Source organism: Leuresthes tenuis, unplaced genomic scaffold, assembly GCF_036924035.1.
Source record: "Leuresthes tenuis unplaced genomic scaffold, fLeuTen1.0.hap1 SCAF_2, whole genome shotgun sequence".
Taxonomy (NCBI): Eukaryota; Metazoa; Chordata; class Actinopteri; order Atheriniformes; family Atherinopsidae; genus Leuresthes; species Leuresthes tenuis.
In genome coordinates, this window is record NW_027325356.1 from 42,433,551 (window position 1) to 42,452,365 (window position 18,815).

The following is an 18,815-nucleotide window of genomic DNA, read 5'->3' on the forward strand; positions in this document are numbered from 1 at the left end:
TATCTCTGTGTCACCACGGTGTCTGAGACTGCTACAACACTTTCACTATCACCTTGACAGAAAATATTCTGACCCCAAATAATATGTGGTGTGAGCCACTGTTTTGGAGCAGTGTTGAGGGTTTGGAATTATTGCATTTATGTACGCTGTTGTTCTTGCACTTAATATATATTATCCCTTTTACAATCAAGAACTGTAATTCTTCTAATATTCTTACAAACAATATTTAAAGAGGGGGACCAAAACTGCTTTAACTTTAATGGTAAAGCAGTTTTTTGTCAGTTTGAAGATGAACTGATTGATGTATTCTGTTGATAATTTTATTCAGAACTCCAGAGGACAGATGGTATGTGGTTTATGGAGCTAAAGGGAAATCCTTAGCAGGGTGCTTTGGTTATCTAGCTGCCTATCTGTTAATCTACTGAAGAGGTAACCTTTGTCATTGTAACAATCGGTGCCAAACAGGATATCCGGTCGTAGCAGCGCACCGGCTTGTCAGCGTTCCAAAGAAATGGCTGCTTTCTTTGCTACATCACGTTAGCAACAGAACTCTACATTGATGAAATAATGTGTTGTAATGTTGCAATTGTTCCATCGAGGTCAGCTTTGTGCTGAAAGACAATGTGAACTTAAATGAGGCCTTTTTAAATCTTGCAACTTCCGTGAAGTCAGAGCTGATCTGTTAGCTTCGTGTTAGCTCAGCGACCAACTTATCGTCCAGCACCGCTTCCTCCTGTATTTCTGGCTGGGGGGTTAATTGGATTTCAGGTACTTCTTTTATTTCTGTAGAAAAGTGTGAAACGGGGAACCCCGCCTCTAAATGCCAGAACAAGGCCCCAGGATGAACGGGTTTTCTTTCGGCGAGCTGTGCTGGCTGTTCTGCTGCCCGCCCTGTCCCAGTCGCATCGCGGCAAAGCTAGCTTTCCTCCCCCCGGAGCCCACGTACTCCGTGCTCACCGATGCTAACGGAGTCAGCAGCTTGCATTTAACGGAACGGGCGGACTGGCAGTATTCTCAGCGAGAGCTCGATGCAGTGGAGGTTTTGAGCACCCGGAGCAGCCGAGGTAACCGGATCGGGTGCATGTTCGTGCGCTGCGCTCCCAGCAGTCGCTACACGCTGCTCTTCTCCCACGGTAACGCCGTGGACCTGGGTCAGATGTGCAGCTTTTACATCGGCCTCGGCTCCAGGATAAACTGCAACGTGTTCTCATACGATTACTCAGGGTACGGAGTCAGTACCGGGAAGCCGTCTGAGAAGAACCTGTATGCGGACATCGAGGCGGCCTGGCAGGTCCTGAGGAACAAGTGAGTATATCCATGAGATTATTATGGGCTGCATATGGTAGCTATAGGCTTTATTCCATGTAGCGTCTGGTTTTCTGTGCCTGAAACAGTCCTTTCCTCCTGCTAACATGTCATCAGAATGCAATGACTGGAATTCCACATCAGAAGTATGTTTTCATTTGATTTAATTTATGTTGTTGTGGGATTGAATTATTCTACACAGACATTCATACAGAAACACCCAAACGGGAATAGTTCAGCAGACATTTTTAAAGTGAACCGACTCCACTGCACCCCCTTCAGCTCCTGTGAGCTGTGCCCCCTGTGGGGGGGGGGTCTTGTGCACTTGTCTCAGAGGGTCCACATTATAAGATGAACTGGATTACAGCTACAGTTGGGTTCTGCTCCTTATCTGAGGGTAATTATCCTTGGATATATGGCGGTGAATGAATGGAATCACTGGCACAAAGCATGCAATACCACAGTAGATAGGTGGCGCTGTCCCCATTTAAGCCATCGCTAATAGAGCCACTTCCTGTTGACGTCTTCACCGCCAACAACAACAAACTCAGGCATTCAGAAAGATGGAGAACGCAGAGCGAGATGAAGCTGCGTCCCTCTCCATCTGTGATGAGCTGGTTATGGAACAGACGATGCACAACGGAGCATTCTCCATCGCCTTGTTTCTTTCTTTCTGACGACAACAACAGGAATATCGTCTCCTTCCACTTCCGGGTGACGATCCCAGGAACAAATCTGGAGCATGTGCAGAAAGCTCGATCCGATCCACTGTCGTCTACGTGCACGTTCAGTGCACGTTTGGATCAATTTATCCCAGGGTCTTAATCCGATCACGAGTAACCCGATCCAATTGGATTTCTTGTCAGATTAAGGCGTCTACATGAGCTGAATAAGTCAGTCTTATTGTAATTTAGCCATGAATCCGATCCGATGGCGCTCATGTAACAGCACTGATTGCTGGCAGTTCTTCCAGACCAACGGTACTTTTTGTCATCTGGGGTCTGTCCAGCTCCTTAATCTGCCTTCTACATATGAGTGAGTGAAGGGGAAAGTGGAGCAGGTGCAACGTTTCAGAGAGAGGCTGCTCTAAATGAACCAGAAAAACTCATCAAGAGTTAAGCATCTTTTCGTCAAGACAGCGCAGCATCGGAGCTATGAGAGAGCTGCTCCTAAAGAAACTGCAGCCCACTGTTCCAAAAGCAAACTCAGCTTTTAGTCTCAAGATGGCAGGCCCACGGTTGTGATGAGGAGATGGTGAAGTGTATCTGTGGAGCAGAGGGGGAGAGTCCTTACTCTCGGGGGGGGCTGGACCATTCATTGCATTTGCAATCAAATCGCAATGTGAAAAAATTAGATTGTGTAATCACATAAGTCATGTGACTTTCAACACGCAAAGGGCCAAAAAACCCGCAAAACTGATTGGACGAGGATGGCCTCAGGCCAACCATGACAGCTTCTGCTTCTGCGTCCCGCCGCTGACCACGAGACGCCATCATTGAGCATTCAAAGCTCTGCGTCACGGGAACGCGTTGCTCTGCAGTTCACGTGCCTCTGGGGGGGGCTGTGTGGTTTCAGGGGTTCTAGCCCAATCCTTGCTCTTTCTTCCGGTCTCAGCTCGAGGCTGAACAGCACGGTTCACCCTCTGAGGACCTGGATGAACAAATGCACTTTGATGCTTTGGAATGTCGACGGGCCGATTTGACCAGCTTCTTCGCCGTGTTCAGCCATTAAGACCGGAAAAGGCAAATTCTGCTGTGAGCGGATCAATCATCGACGCGACGTGTAGTTAAACGTTTGTTGGAGGTGCACGTTAGGCTACGACGTATCGGTCCACGTGTATTACGGCGAAGCATTAACTACGCTTAAGAGTACCACTTCAGTTGGGTGGAAGTATGTTGGACCTAAAAGAGAGGATGCTGCACGGCGTCAGGTATTGAGGTAAATTATGTGTTTTTTACCTTGTGAGGCAACGCAAGAAACTTGTTTCAACATTTAAAAAAACACCAGAGAACTGCACGGCTCAAATGGAGATTAGCAGCGACTCACACCACCGGCACAGCACCCGACAGGGCTCCTTAACCGACATCTGGGAAAGCGTGACTCCACATGAAGCTTCATCAGAGCGGCACGCAGAAATGACTCCAGCAATAACGGAGCTTTTGGCAAGGGACATGATGCCCATCACCACGGTGACCAAGCCTGGGTTACCAGCCTTAATGAAGACATTTCACCCACGTTTTTTAACCAGGCTGCTATACCAGAGCTGTGTAAAAGAAGCAAAGAGTGAGTACAGAGCTGCAAACAGCTGAGAACAGAAAGATATAATCCCTATATTTGTAGAAAAATACAAAAGACGAGGAACTTGAAAAATAATCTCTTAAATCGCAATATTTGTTCAAAAATCACAATTAGATTATTACGCTCCGGCTAAAATGTGTGGAGCCATAAATATGTACGGGATGTTCTGGCGAGTGAGCTGGTATGGAACCGGTGGTGTTTTACTTGCTAACCTTCGTCGGGTTCTAAGCTCCAGAGTGCAGGGTCTGAGTCCAGCACTGGACGGCTCTGCAGTGGTTTCAGCACTGAAGGAACACTTCAGTTATTGACAGAAACATCTTACAGGCTCTGAAACTTCCAGTTTAAGCGTGATAAACAGATTGTCCTCGGTGTACCGTGTCCACAGACAAACCGAGTTCTTTTTTTGGATGTAGTGTTGGGACAAGCCTTTTCACTGCTGCCGCTTCCTTTCAGTTAACAAGAAGCCGCTCTTTGAACTTTGAACTTTGAATGTGCTGAAACTAAGGCCATAATTATCAGTGATCAAACAGGTGAAGCAGCTGTTTTCCTTTTAAAGGGCTCCAGGGCCATGTGACCGTAGTGCTGTGGACTCAGTCTCTCATTTGTTGTGCATTGAACCAGGAAATGATTTGTGAAGAATAAAGCAGCTGTGCTGTTACTCGTTGTGCACACTTCCAGACTCGGACAGTAGAGATGAGACATGTAATGTGGGCCTGTTGAAGAGGTTTCAGGGTCCCAGTAACACATGCATGTTACTCACATGTTCCTGTTGGTGGGTTGTGACGCTGTCAGAGGACAGAAGTTGATGACGGGTGACAGTCTGATGCTGTGAACACCTGCTGCAGGGCTGGGTGAGGGTTCGTGTAACTTTGCAGCCACATGCACACCTGCACTCGGACTGAAGGACGTGATTAGTTTGGACACGTGCTACTTGCTGGATAACAGCCTCTCTCTGAGACCCCGTTGTTGCTTCAGCAGCTCAGAACAGAAGCAACTGTGCCCTGCTCCTGCAGGGAGGGAGACCATAAGCTGCAACATCACTGTTATTAGGTGCAGAATGAGCTGTTGTTCCCACTGGACACATAGTATTAGTCATTGTGAGCACCCAGCTGTGGGATGAATGCACACAGACTGTCTGCATGTCTGAGCACCACATGTGCACATCAACTCTGTGCTGAACGTGCAAGAAAATGACAGACTTCAGCTAAGATTGGTCAGAACACTGAGCCAGGTGCCTCAGCTAGCCTCCTGTTCAATAAAACTGCAGCGCACCTCTATAAATGTGAGACTTCTGTTCATGAATCAGGCAGCTGCGGTTGATGCAGTTCAGCACCATTCTTTAATCTTCACATCAGCCACATCTTTAAAGGTGTCCTTTTTAACAATTTCACACAATATCATGTGACCATTTCCCGATAAGCACAAACTAAACTGAAACAAGGAAAGAGACACTGGAAACTGACTGAAACCAAACTGAAGTGAACTGAATAAAATGAACAACAACTTCTCTGCCATCTGCAAATTGATTTTAAGTTGACACTGTGTGTCATTACTGAACAAGGGTTCAGTAAAATAGATGAATTAATGATCTGTTTATTTGAAAACCTATTTTCTAGCGGTGTTTCAAGGATTATGAGAACTGAGAACCCTCATGTGATCAGAACAACAGAGATGGTTGTGAATACAACTGTAGAAACCTGATGATCTTCGGCGTGTTGTCAGACGCTGAGTCCACGGCTTTATGAGTCAGCTGGCAGCCACTGCTGCAGTGGGACACATACAGGCCAGCAGCACTCATCCAAGGCTGTCTGTTCTGTGTACTGCATCAACACGTCTGCTTTCTCAGCCCTGTCCTCCCCACACTGTGAGCTGCTCAGCATGCCATCACTGACTGTGGCTCCGACGGGTTTGAAGCACTGTTTGGAAACGCAGGGTTCAGCTTGTAAAGTGATCAGGCAGAGCTGGATGACTTGTACCCTGAAACCACACCCTCTGAGGATGGGAACTGTTGGAACTTTATTGGAACATTATGCAACCATGGACTGAAGCTTTCCTTCACACGTTAACCCGAAGCTTTCCTTCACACGTTAACCCGAAGCTTTCCTTCACACGTTAACCCGAAGCTTTCCTTCACACGTTAACCCGAAGCTTTCCTTCACACGTTAACCCGAAGCTTTCCCCTTCACACGTTAACCCGAAGCTTTCCTTCACACGTTAACCCGAAGCTTTCCTTCACACGTTAACCCGAAGCTTTCCTTCACACGTTAACCCGAAGCTTTCCTTCACACGTTAACCCGAAGCTTTCCTTCACACGTTAACCCGAAGCTTTCCTTCACACGTTAACCCGAAGCTTTCCTTCACACGTTAACCCGAAGCTTTCCTTCACACGTTAACCCCAAGCTTTCCTTCACACGTTAACCCGAAGCTTTCCTTCACACGTTAAGCCGAAGCTTTCCTTCACACGTTAACCCGAAGCTTTCCTTCACACGTTAACCCGAAGCTTTCCCCTTCACACGTTAACCCGAAGCTTTCCTTCACACGTTAACCCGAAGCTTTCCTTCACACGTTAACCCCAAGCTTTCCTTCACACGTTAACCCGAAGCTTTCCTTCACACGTTAACCCGAAGCTTTCCTTCACACGTTAACCCCAAGCTTTCCTTCACACGTTAACCCGAAGCTTTCCTTCACACGTTAACCCGAAGCTTTCCTTCACACGTTAACCCGAAGCTTTCCTTCACACGTTAACCCGAAGCTTTCCTTCACACGTTAACCCGAAGCTTTCCTTCACACGTTAACCCCAAGCTTTCCTTCACACGTTAACCCGAAGCTTTCCTTCACACGTTAACCCCAAGCTTTCCTTCACACGTTAACCCGAAGCTTTCCTTCACACGTTAACCCGAAGCTTTCCTTCACACGTTAACCCGAAGCTTTCCTTCACACGTTAACCCGAAGCTTTCCTTCACACGTTAACCCGAAGCTTTCCTTCACACGTTAACCCGAAGCTTTCCTTCACACGTTAACCCGAAGCTTTCCTTCACACGTTAACCCGAAGCTTTCCTTCACACGTTAACCCGAAGCTTTCCTTCACACGTTAACCCGAAGCTTTCCTTCACACGTTAACCCGAAGCTTATCTTCACACGTTAACCCGAAGCTTATCTTCACACGTTAACCCGAAGCTTTCCTTCACACGTTAACCCGAAGCTTATCTTCACACGTTAACCCGAAGCTTTCCTTCACACGTTAACCCGAAGCTTATCTTCACACGTTAACCCGAAGCTTTCCTTCACACGTTAGCCCGAAGCTTTCCTTCACACGTTAGCCCGAAGCTTTCCTTCACACGTTAACCCGAAGCTTTCCTTCACACGTTAACCCCAAGCTTTCCTTCACACGTTAACCCGAAGCTTTCCTTCACACGTTAACCCGAAGCTTTCCTTCACACGTTAACCCGAAGCTTTCCTTCACACGTTAACCCGAAGCTTTCCTTCACACGTTAACCCCAAGCTTTCCTTCACACGTTAACCCCAAGCTTTCCTTCACACGTTAACCCGAAGCTTTCCTTCACACGTTAACCCGAAGCTTTCCTTCACACGTTAACCCGAAGCTTTCCTTCACACGTTAACCCGAAGCTTTCCTTCACACGTTAACCCGAAGCTTATCTTCACACGTTAACCCGAAGCTTTCCTTCACACGTTAAGCCGAAGCTTTCCTTCACACGTTAACCCGAAGCTTTCCTTCACACGTTAACCCGAAGCTTTCCTTCACACGTTAACCCGAAGCTTTCCTTCACACGTTAAGCCGAAGCTTTCCTTCACACGTTAACCCGAAGCTTTCCTTCACACGTTAACCCGAAGCTTTCCTTCACACGTTAACCCGAAGCTTTCCTTCACACGTTAACCCGAAGCTTTCCTTCACACGTTAACCCGAAGCTTTCCTTCACACGTTAACCCGAAGCTTTCCTTCACACGTTAACCCGAAGCTTTCCTTCACACGTTAAGCCGAAGCTTTCCTTCACACGTTAAGCCGAAGCTTTCCTTCACACGTTAAGCCGAAGCTTTCCTTCACACGTTAACCCCAAGCTTTCCTTCACACGTTAACCCCAAGCTTTCCTTCACACGTTAACCCCAAGCTTTCCTTCACACGTTAACCCCAAGCTTTCCTTCACACGTTAACCCCAAGCTTTCCTTCACACGTTAACCCGAAGCTTTCCTTCACACGTTAACCCCAAGCTTTCCTTCACACGTTAACCCGAAGCTTTCCTTCACACGTTAACCCGAAGCTTTCCTTCACACGTTAACCCGAAGCTTTCCTTCACACGTTAGCCCGAAGCTTTCCTTCACACGTTAACCCCAAGCTTTCCTTCACACGTTAACCCGAAGCTTTCCTTCACACGTTAACCCGAAGCTTTCCTTCACACGTTAACCCGAAGCTTTCCTTCACACGTTAACCCGAAGCTTTCCTTCACACGTTAACCCGAAGCTTTCCTTCACACGTTAACCCCAAGCTTTCCTTCACACGTTAACCCCAAGCTTTCCTTCACACGTTAACCCGAAGCTTTCCTTCACACGTTAACCCCAAGCTTTCCTTCACACGTTAACCCGAAGCTTTCCTTCACACGTTAACCCCAAGCTTTCCTTCACACGTTAACCCCAAGCTTTCCTTCACACGTTAACCCGACGCTTTCCTTCACACGTTAACCCGAAGCTTTCCTTCACACGTTAACCCGAAGCTTTCCTTCACACGTTAACCCGAAGCTTTCCTTCACACGTTAACCCGAAGCTTTCCTTCACACGTTAACCCGAAGCTTTCCTTCACACGTTAACCCGAAGCTTTCCTTCACACGTTAACCCGAAGCTTTCCTTCACACGTTAACCCGAAGCTTTCCTTCACACGTTAACCCCAAGCTTTCCTTCACACGTTAACCCCAAGCTTTCCTTCACACGTTAACCCGACGCTTTCCTTCACACGTTAACCCGACGCTTTCCTTCACACGTTAACCCGAAGCTTTCCTTCACACGTTAACCCGAAGCTTTCCTTCACACGTTAACCCGAAGCTTTCCTTCACACGTTAACCCCAAGCTTTCCTTCACACGTTAACCCGAAGCTTTCCTTCACACGTTAACCCGAAGCTTTCCTTCACACGTTAACCCGAAGCTTTCCTTCACACGTTAACCCCAAGCTTTCCTTCACACGTTAACCCGAAGCTTTCCTTCACACGTTAACCCGAAGCTTTCCTTCACACGTTAACCCGAAGCTTTCCTTCACACGTTAACCCCAAGCTTTCCTTCACACGTTAGCCCGAAGCTTTCCTTCACACGTTAGCCCGAAGCTTTCCTTCACACGTTAACCCCAAGCTTTCCTTCACACGTTAACCCGAAGCTTTCCTTCACACGTTAACCCGAAGCTTTCCTTCACACGTTAACCCGAAGCTTTCCTTCACACGTTAACCCGAAGCTTTCCTTCACACGTTAACCCGAAGCTTTCCTTCACACGTTAACCCGAAGCTTTCCTTCACACGTTAACCCCAAGCTTTCCTTCACACGTTAACCCCAAGCTTTCCTTCACACGTTAACCCGAAGCTTTCCTTCACACGTTAACCCGACGCTTTCCTTCACACGTTAACCCGACGCTTTCCTTCACACGTTAACCCGAAGCTTTCCTTCACACGTTAACCCCAAGCTTTCCTTCACACGTTAACCCGAAGCTTTCCTTCACACGTTAACCCCAAGCTTTCCTTCACACGTTAACCCCAAGCTTTCCTTCACACGTTAACCCCAAGCTTTCCTTCACACGTTAACCCGACGCTTTCCTTCACACGTTAACCCGACGCTTTCCTTCACACGTTAACCCGACGCTTTCCTTCACACGTTAACCCGAAGCTTTCCTTCACACGTTAACCCGAAGCTTTCCTTCACACGTTAACCCGAAGCTTATCTTCACACGTTAACCCGAAGCTTTCCTTCACACGTTAACCCGAAGCTTTCCTTCACACGTTAACCCGAAGCTTTCCTTCACACGTTAACCCCAAGCTTTCCTTCACACGTTAACCCCAAGCTTTCCTTCACACGTTAACCCGAAGCTTTCCTTCACACGTTAACCCGAAGCTTTCCTTCACACGTTAACCCGAAGCTTTCCTTCACACGTTAACCCGAAGCTTTCCTTCACACGTTAACCCGAAGCTTTCCTTCACACGTTAACCCGAAGCTTTCCTTCACACGTTAACCCCAAGCTTTCCTTCACACGTTAACCCGAAGCTTTCCTTCACACGTTAACCCGAAGCTTTCCTTCACACGTTAACCCGAAGCTTTCCTTCACACGTTAACCCGAAGCTTTCCTTCACACGTTAACCCGAAGCTTTCCTTCACACGTTAACCCGAAGCTTTCCTTCACACGTTAACCCGAAGCTTATCTTCACACGTTAACCCGAAGCTTTCCTTCACACGTTAACCCGAAGCTTTCCTTCACACGTTAGCCCGAAGCTTTCCTTCACACGTTAGCCCGAAGCTTTCCTTCACACGTTAACCCGAAGCTTTCCTTCACACGTTAACCCGAAGCTTTCCTTCACACGTTAACCCGAAGCTTTCCTTCACACGTTAACCCCAAGCTTTCCTTCACACGTTAACCCGACGCTTTCCTTCACACGTTAACCCCAAGCTTTCCTTCACACGTTAACCCGAAGCTTTCCTTCACACGTTAACCCCAAGCTTTCCTTCACACGTTAACCCGAAGCTTTCCTTCACACGTTAACCCGAAGCTTTCCTTCACACGTTAGCCCGAAGCTTTCCTTCACACGTTAACCCCAAGCTTTCCTTCACACGTTAACCCGAAGCTTTCCTTCACACGTTAACCCGAAGCTTTCCTTCACACGTTAACCCGAAGCTTTCCTTCACACGTTAACCCGAAGCTTATCTTCACACGTTAACCCGAAGCTTTCCTTCACACGTTAACCCGAAGCTTTCCTTCACACGTTAGCCCGAAGCTTTCCTTCACACGTTAGCCCGAAGCTTTCCTTCACACGTTAACCCGAAGCTTTCCTTCACACGTTAACCCGAAGCTTTCCTTCACACGTTAACCCGAAGCTTTCCTTCACACGTTAACCCCAAGCTTTCCTTCACACGTTAACCCGACGCTTTCCTTCACACGTTAACCCGACGCTTTCCTTCACACGTTAACCCGACGCTTTCCTTCACACGTTAACCCGACGCTTTCCTTCACACGTTAACCCGACGCTTTCCTTCACACGTTAACCCGACGCTTTCCTTCACACGTTAACCCGAAGCTTTCCTTCACACGTTAACCCGAAGCTTATCTTCACACGTTAACCCGAAGCTTTCCTTCACACGTTAACCCGAAGCTTTCCTTCACACGTTAACCCGAAGCTTTCCTTCACACGTTAACCCGAAGCTTTCCTTCACACGTTAACCCGAAGCTTTCCTTCACACGTTAACCCCAAGCTTTCCTTCACACGTTAACCCGAAGCGTTCCTTCACACGTTAGCCCGAAGCTTTCCTTCACACGTTAACCCCAAGCTTTCCTTCACACGTTAGCCCGAAGCTTTCCTTCACACGTTAACCCGAAGCTTTCCTTCACACGTTAACCCGAAGCTTTCCTTCACACGTTAACCCCAAGCTTTCCTTCACACGTTAACCCCAAGCTTTCCTTCACACGTTAACCCCAAGCTTTCCTTCACACGTTAACCCGAAGCTTTCCTTCACACGTTAACCCGAAGCTTTCCTTCACACGTTAACCCCAAGCTTTCCTTCACACGTTAGCCCGAAGCTTTCCTTCACACGTTAACCCCAAGCTTTCCTTCACACGTTAACCCGAAGCTTTCCTTCACACGTTAACCCGAAGCTTTCCTTCACACGTTAACCCGAAGCTTTCCTTCACACGTTAACCCGAAGCTTATCTTCACACGTTAACCCGAAGCTTTCCTTCACACGTTAGCCCGAAGCTTTCCTTCACACGTTAGCCCGAAGCTTTCCTTCACACGTTAGCCCGAAGCTTTCCTTCACACGTTAACCCGAAGCTTTCCTTCACACGTTAACCCGAAGCTTTCCTTCACACGTTAACCCGAAGCTTTCCTTCACACGTTAACCCGAAGCTTTCCTTCACACGTTAACCCGAAGCTTTCCTTCACACGTTAACCCGAAGCTTTCCTTCACACGTTAACCCGAAGCTTTCCTTCACACGTTAACCCCAAGCTTTCCTTCACACGTTAACCCCAAGCTTTCCTTCACACGTTAACCCCAAGCTTTCCTTCACACGTTAACCCGAAGCTTTCCTTCACACGTTAACCCGAAGCTTTCCTTCACACGTTAACCCGACGCTTTCCTTCACACGTTAACCCGAAGCTTTCCTTCACACGTTAACCCGAAGCTTTCCTTCACACGTTAACCCGAAGCTTATCTTCACACGTTAACCCGAAGCTTTCCTTCACACGTTAAGCCGAAGCTTTCCTTCACACGTTAACCCGAAGCTTTCCTTCACACGTTAACCCGAAGCTTTCCTTCACACGTTAAGCCGAAGCTTTCCTTCACACGTTAACCCGAAGCTTTCCTTCACACGTTAACCCGAAGCTTTCCTTCACACGTTAACCCGAAGCTTTCCTTCACACGTTAACCCGAAGCTTTCCTTCACACGTTAAGCCGAAGCTTTCCTTCACACGTTAAGCCGAAGCTTTCCTTCACACGTTAACCCCAAGCTTTCCTTCACACGTTAACCCGAAGCTTTCCCCTTCACACGTTAACCCGAAGCTTTCCTTCACACGTTAACCCGAAGCTTTCCTTCACACGTTAACCTGAAACACGTTAACCCGAAGCTTTCCTTCACACGTTAACCCGAAGCTTTCCTTCACACGTTAACCTGAAACACGTTAACCCGAAGCTTTCCTTCACATGGCTTCAGCCCCTGTCCTTCAGCTGTTACTGCAGAAATGCCACAGTGCTGCATAGCTTTCTTAACTGCCACCACCTCACTGCACCACATGTTGCATGCTCTCAAAGCTTTAGCTTTTCTTACAGAAATGAAGTAAATAATAAGTTAAAGGCTCAGTATTTCTGTTTGGTAGCCGATGAATGAATTTGAGGTTAATCCCACCCCACAACAGCTCTTTCAGTCTTTTGTTAGCAGATGAAAAGTGTCACCAAGCCTTCACAATGTGAAGTGGACATTGATGGATTGTGTCCCATCTGTTTCCTTGTAAAGGTATGGTGTAACGCCTGAGAGTATCATCCTGTATGGTCAGAGCATCGGCACCGTGCCCACCATTGACCTGGCTGCTCGCTATGAGTGCGCTGCTGTCATCCTGCACTCGCCTCTGATGTCAGGGCTGCGGGTGGCCTTCCCTGACACACGCAAGACCTACTGCTTTGATGCCTTCCCCAGGTGAGCCACTAACACACAGCAGCGTCACAGAACCATGGTGCTGAGCACAGTTGTCATGGTTACACAAGTCCTCATTCATGGCGAGGTTACAGAAAAGACTGGTGGTTTATGTTGTTTATTTTTTTTATTTGTTTATTTATTTTATGGATTCAATTCAGTTTTATTTATATAGCATTTATATTTTTACAACAAATGTCATCTCAAGGCACTTAAATGATGTAGTTCAATTCAAGGTAATTGGAATTCAATTCATTGTAATCATATTCAGTCAAATCCAATTAATTCATTTAAAAATAATCCAATTCATTCATATAGTCAATTAAAAAAAAAAAAAATAAATAACAGATTGCACCCAAACTTCTCTTTGATCCAATTCCCCATCCTGAGCGTCCCTGAGGCGACTGTGGAGAGAAACGACTCGCGTTTGATAGGAAGAAACCTGTTAAACCCTTCCTTGGCAGAACCAGGAAGGGTGGCCATCCGCCTCAAGAGGACAGAAAAGAGGGGGAAAACACTTCAACACCGGGCCAGAGACACCTGCTGAGAGAGAGAAACACAAGTTAATGACAGCAATGATGTCATCTGGACACGGAGGGAGGAGAGGTGCATCATGGGAGCTCCCCCAGCAGGCTGGGCCTATAGCAGCAGAACTATGGGATGTTTCAGGGTTGATTACCATCGTAGTCGTCTTTGTATCAGCCCCCCCCCCCCCCTTTTATGTATTTTCAGCCATCTAGTCAGGCTAGTTAAATACTCGGGTGTGAACCCATAGGTGCACGCGGAAAACTTGCAAACAGAAATAAGCGGCTGAGATGAGACACTGGAGCCTTCCTGCTGTAAGGGGGCGGAGCTAACCACCACAGCACCTGTAGCATGAGCCTGTGAACAGCAGAGTTAACCTGTTCTATTTCAGCTTGTAGAAAATCAAAACGCAAGGAGTTTGCAAAATGTTTTTGTGCATCAACTACTTAGTTGACCAGGAAAACTTTTAGTCTGGGATCTTCGTGGCGAACAGAGAGCAGCAAACCTGAAGGAAGGCATGTGCATGCTTCCAGAGCTGTCACTCCATGTAGGTGTGAAGGAGTGGAGCCTAATGGAGTAGTAATGCACCATTATCTGTGGTGTAGGTTCTGAAGGGAGGATGATGAGCAAACCAGTAAAGTGTAACAGAAATGTAGTTTTTACAAAAACAGCAAACCTGTCCGCTCACATAACACTGGACTCAAATTTGTCTCCGTATCAGGGTGGTGTTCTTCATATGGTCCCTGTGCTGCCGCCTCAAATTCAAAAGAAATCTGTTACCATTTGAATGAAGTCCAGTTTGGTCAGGCATTAGTTAATTTTCTTTGCTTAAGCTTGTCTGGACTGCAAGATCAAGCTTCCCCGAAAGCTTCCCGAGTGTCCGTAGCTTCTGCCTGAGACCGCAGTGGCAGTGACCGACGTTCCAGTTTAACCTGCGTCCATGTCAACAGGCGACCTTCAGCTCAAAGCATCGGTGGTTGCTGGAGCTGCGGCAGCTGTTGGAAAACCAGAGGAGCGGTCCTGTTTCATGCCGTTTTGTGTCACATGGACAGCCTAACGTTTGTGTATGTGGCCAGAGTCTCATCCAAGAAATATCCAGTCACATCTGTGTTGTTGCAGGAACAGCTGAGGACAGGACAAGAGGAACGCAGCCCCTATTTCGCCTACTTGATTTTAATTTCCAAACTCACCAACTTCGTAAAAGATGTTTTGTTTCAGTGAACATTTGTCAAGAATATTCAGACGCATCAGAACAAAGAAAGGTGAAAAGCCCTGTGGGACTCCAGATGGCGTTATAATGGGAGATACGCTTCACCAGCCCTGTATTAGCCACCTCACTCGTGTTGCAGCATGTTTGTGGGGCTTGCAGATGCTTCACCTCCAGTTTACGAGCCGTAACTGAAAAATAAGTAGACTCACACAAGTAGACACGGCTACGACTGAAAACACACCAAACCTCAGAAAATCAGCTGCCTCTCCTAGCTAAGTTTGTTGCAAACCCACAAATAGTTTTTTTCCCTCTACGATCACAATCATTCCGCATTAGCAGGAGCTATCATCATCTTTTATGCTAGCAGAATAAAAAACCGGACTCGTCAGAACTTTGGTTTGCTTTATGGTAAATGGACTTGTGCTTTTCTAGTCTAACTGACCACTCAAAGCGCTTCACGACATGCTGCATTCACCCCACTCATACAGCACGTCTTAAGATGCTTAACTACGCGCTTTTTCTAATCATTCACACACATTCATACCCCCAATGATACACTGGGGGGGCAACGGGGGGTTCAGTGTCTTGCCCAAGGACTCTTCGACATACAGCCGGGGAAGCCAGAGTGGAACCACCGACCTTCTGATTGGTGGCGACTGCTCTTCCTCCTGAGCTACAGTCTTTGGTTTACCAGTCCAATAAACCAAATGACTCATCAACTTTGCTTTGAATCAGCTTTTATGCAGTCAAAGTCACTCTTGCTTAATGTTACTGCTGTGCAACAGCGTAGTTGCGCCTTTGTCTTTTGAGACCAAACTCTCATTGTTTAGGTGCACAGCGCCCTCTTTTGTACCTACAGTGAAATGAAGTCATTTCCTTACATCAGTGGGTACCTTTTTGAAAAATGGAGCCATTCAGTTGGTGATATTGAGGAGATTTTTTCTATTAGAGCAGCTCAGCTTGTTGCTGACCAGCACAAAGAGAACGGTGTGGGGGGGCGAGGCGGCTCCACCAGGAGCGCTGCACACTGGCAGCTTTACAGTGTGAGATTAGGTCTGCGTGCACAGTGTTGTCCCATTTCAGAACTCCTGCTACAGGTGAAAGGTCGGTACACGGCCCAGCCTTAGCTGGGGGCAGATTCCTCTCACATCTTTCTGTCTGTCTCCTCCACAGCATCGACAAGGTGTCCAAGGTAGCGTCCCCCGTGCTGGTTATCCATGGTACGGAGGACGAGGTGATCGACTTCTCCCACGGCCTGGCCATGTACGAGCGCTGCCCCCGTGCTGTGGAGCCTCTTTGGGTGGAGGGTGCTGGTCACAATGACATTGAACTATACGCCCAGTACCTGGAGAGACTCAAGCTGTTCATCTCCTTTGAACTCCCTACCTCCTGAGGGGGGCTCAGCTCTCAGGTCATCTCAACACGCTCAAGAAGCCTCTTCCTCATAATCTCCCTGCTTTTCAGAGGCGTGGCTGCTGTCAACCAGTCCCACACGTGTCCCACGTCGGGGGCGGAATGTCTCTGAGGAGGAGAAGCTTTGCCACTGTTGAGGTGTTGAACATGGAGTGCTGGAACCAGAACCTGGCTGGTGCTCCTACAGGCCACCCCAGTTTACCACTAAGCACTGTTTCTACTTGCTGCCCAGACTCTACCCCCAACCATGTGAGCGTCCCTCCTTCTCCTCGTCCCTGTCCTCAGCCCCACGCTCCTTCATCAGGTTCCTGGATTGTTTTCTGTGCGGTTAAGAAGTATCAGATTGCACTTGAAGTTTTTTGTTGTTTTTAGTCCAGTTCAGGGTCCGTAGAACCACTGCGCCTGTAATGTGCCGCTATTTCTGTCGTCTGTTCCCTCTTCCAGGATGCATGCTTTTCTTTTGGATGACATTCCATTTTTTCTTTGCGTGTGTGTGTGTGTGCGTGTGTGTGTGTGCGTGTGAGCCTGAGCCTGAGCGGCAGGTGGGCTCCGAGGCTGTGGTTAGCAGAGGGCCATTTTCAGCTCTCACTCTGTGCTTGTTTTGATAAAATGCCAACACTTCCAATAGTTGCGCTTACCCCGCTGACACTGTAACAGGCTGAGGTCAGAGTGTGTGCAGTGCTGATGCTGAACTAACGCCAGACCACCTGACCACAGCTGAACTACCGCTGGACCACCTGACCACAGCTGAACAGACACTGCAGTGGGATCAGTGCTTTTTATTCTGAATGGGATTCTGCTCACATGCTGCATGTGAGCACACTGGCACCACGTGCACACACCTCTGTCTACATGGAACCAAACTCTTACCTCGGTGGAGGAGGGGTGTTGGAGGTGCGATGGCAACAGTCCGCTCTGCTTGGCGACGGAGGGGAACCTGCTGTCATCGTGCATTTCATCTGACACTAACCTGAAGCCTTATTTTGTACATGTTTGAACCAGACTCCCCTGCACTCTACAGAGGGGCTCGTGTGGTCTTCAGGGGGACTGATTACTGCTGCTATTCACCGGAGGTAAATGTCTGTCCGTTACTGTAAAGTCAGGAGGACTGAAACAGCAAAGTACAAAGTTCCTCCTGTTTGATCTGCATGTGCCTGCAGGAGGACAGAAGCCTTCCCGCCTCTGCTGCTTCAGGCTCCAAAGACATCCTACAGAGCCACAACTGGGAGGGCTGTGAACATCAGCAGCACATGCAGATCATCTCTCATACTTCAGCTTGCATAATTTCTATCTCAATCATGTTGTTTGTCCTTCAAATGGAGAAAATGAAGAGAAACTGTAAAATTGAAGGTGATCAGTGAGGTAAGTCAGTAAAACTGTCGCTTAACGCTTAAAAACAGGAGGACTGTGACGATCATTTGATCTGTGTATTGCTGAGACGTTTGGTTAAGTGTTTTTGATCATTGAAATAAAGCCCCAGTCCTGTGTAGTTCCAGTTCTTAAAGGACTGTGTTGTGAACCTGATCGTTCTTTCCACACTGACATTTTTACCAGGTTTTTCAGTACCTGTTGACAGTCTGAAAGGTTGTTCTATAATGTGTAATGGTATACTTCATTGTCTCTCTCTCACTTATATATATATTAGCCCACATCCAGGGCAGTGACTTGAACACTGGATTTACAATATGCAAATAAAGCTGATAGAATCAGACTGGTGAGAGTGTAAAACCTGAATGAGAAATGCCTTAAATGCTGTGAAACTGATGTATCATACATGCAACAAGGCAGCATAATGGCTGCTTTACTACTTTTATTGGAATAAAGGATGCATGGAAGTGTGTGTCTGCTCTGTGTTGGTATGCTTTAGCAGTCTCACTCCTGCTAAACTGAAGGTTTTTATTGAGAAGAGCAGACAAAAACCATCCAGCCATTTTCAACACTCACTTAATCCAATGCACGGCCGTGGGGGGGCTGGAGCCTATCCCAGCTGCCATTGGGTGAGAGGCAGGGTGCACCCTGGACAGTCCATCACAGAGACAAACTACCAGCTGAATTGCATGAAGCTCATTGCAAGGTTTGAGCATGGTCAGAGGGAGAAGCCCCCACACCATTCTGCATAACCCACGGACGTGAACCAAGCCACTCAGGAACACCACAGGGGACTGGACTCCCCCGGTTTCTCTTCACTGTACGCCTCAGACTCCACTGCAAACTCCGGAGATACTGGGATGACTCAGCAGTTGTTGGGTGTGTCAGTGACTGACAAGAGGCTGAGATCAGGGGCCTGGTCAATCAGTTTGTGGCAGTCGCCTCACCTTAACACCAACAGATGGGTCATTGTGGATTTTAGGAGGACCAGGAGTAATGTCTCCATGCTAGGGGAAGAGGTGGCTGAGGAATACAGACACCGAGAACGAAAGGCTTCAGCTGTCCAGGGAGCATAAGGATGGTCATGGTGATGCGGTCTGATGAGTGTAATCAGGGTAAATGGAGCACAGATGCAGTGCTGCCCCCATCACGCTGTGTCTGTGGGGGCTGTGTCAGATCTGGGTTGTTGCAGTTACTCAGGTCGAGGTTTAACATCATGCATTCAAAAGATGAGCTCCAAGCAATATGTGTGGTAATGAAAGCTAAATGATAAGATCAGGAATTTTACTAACACTTCTCTATCCAAGGCACGAG

General features: G+C 47.7%; 1 protein-coding gene across 1 annotated transcript; it reads left to right on the forward strand.

Moving 5' to 3' along the window:
• The first annotated feature begins 478 nt into the window (after window positions 1-478).
• abhd17c (abhydrolase domain containing 17C, depalmitoylase) lies at window positions 479-17,954 on the forward strand. Its single transcript, XM_072381124.1, has 3 exons — window positions 479-1,305; window positions 12,809-12,988; window positions 15,894-17,954. Exons 1-3 carry the CDS (start codon window positions 821-823, stop codon window positions 16,111-16,113), a joined length of 885 nt encoding a protein of 294 aa, XP_072237225.1. The 5' UTR covers window positions 479-820; the 3' UTR covers window positions 16,114-17,954.
• The last annotated feature ends 861 nt before the right edge of the window (window positions 17,955-18,815 follow it).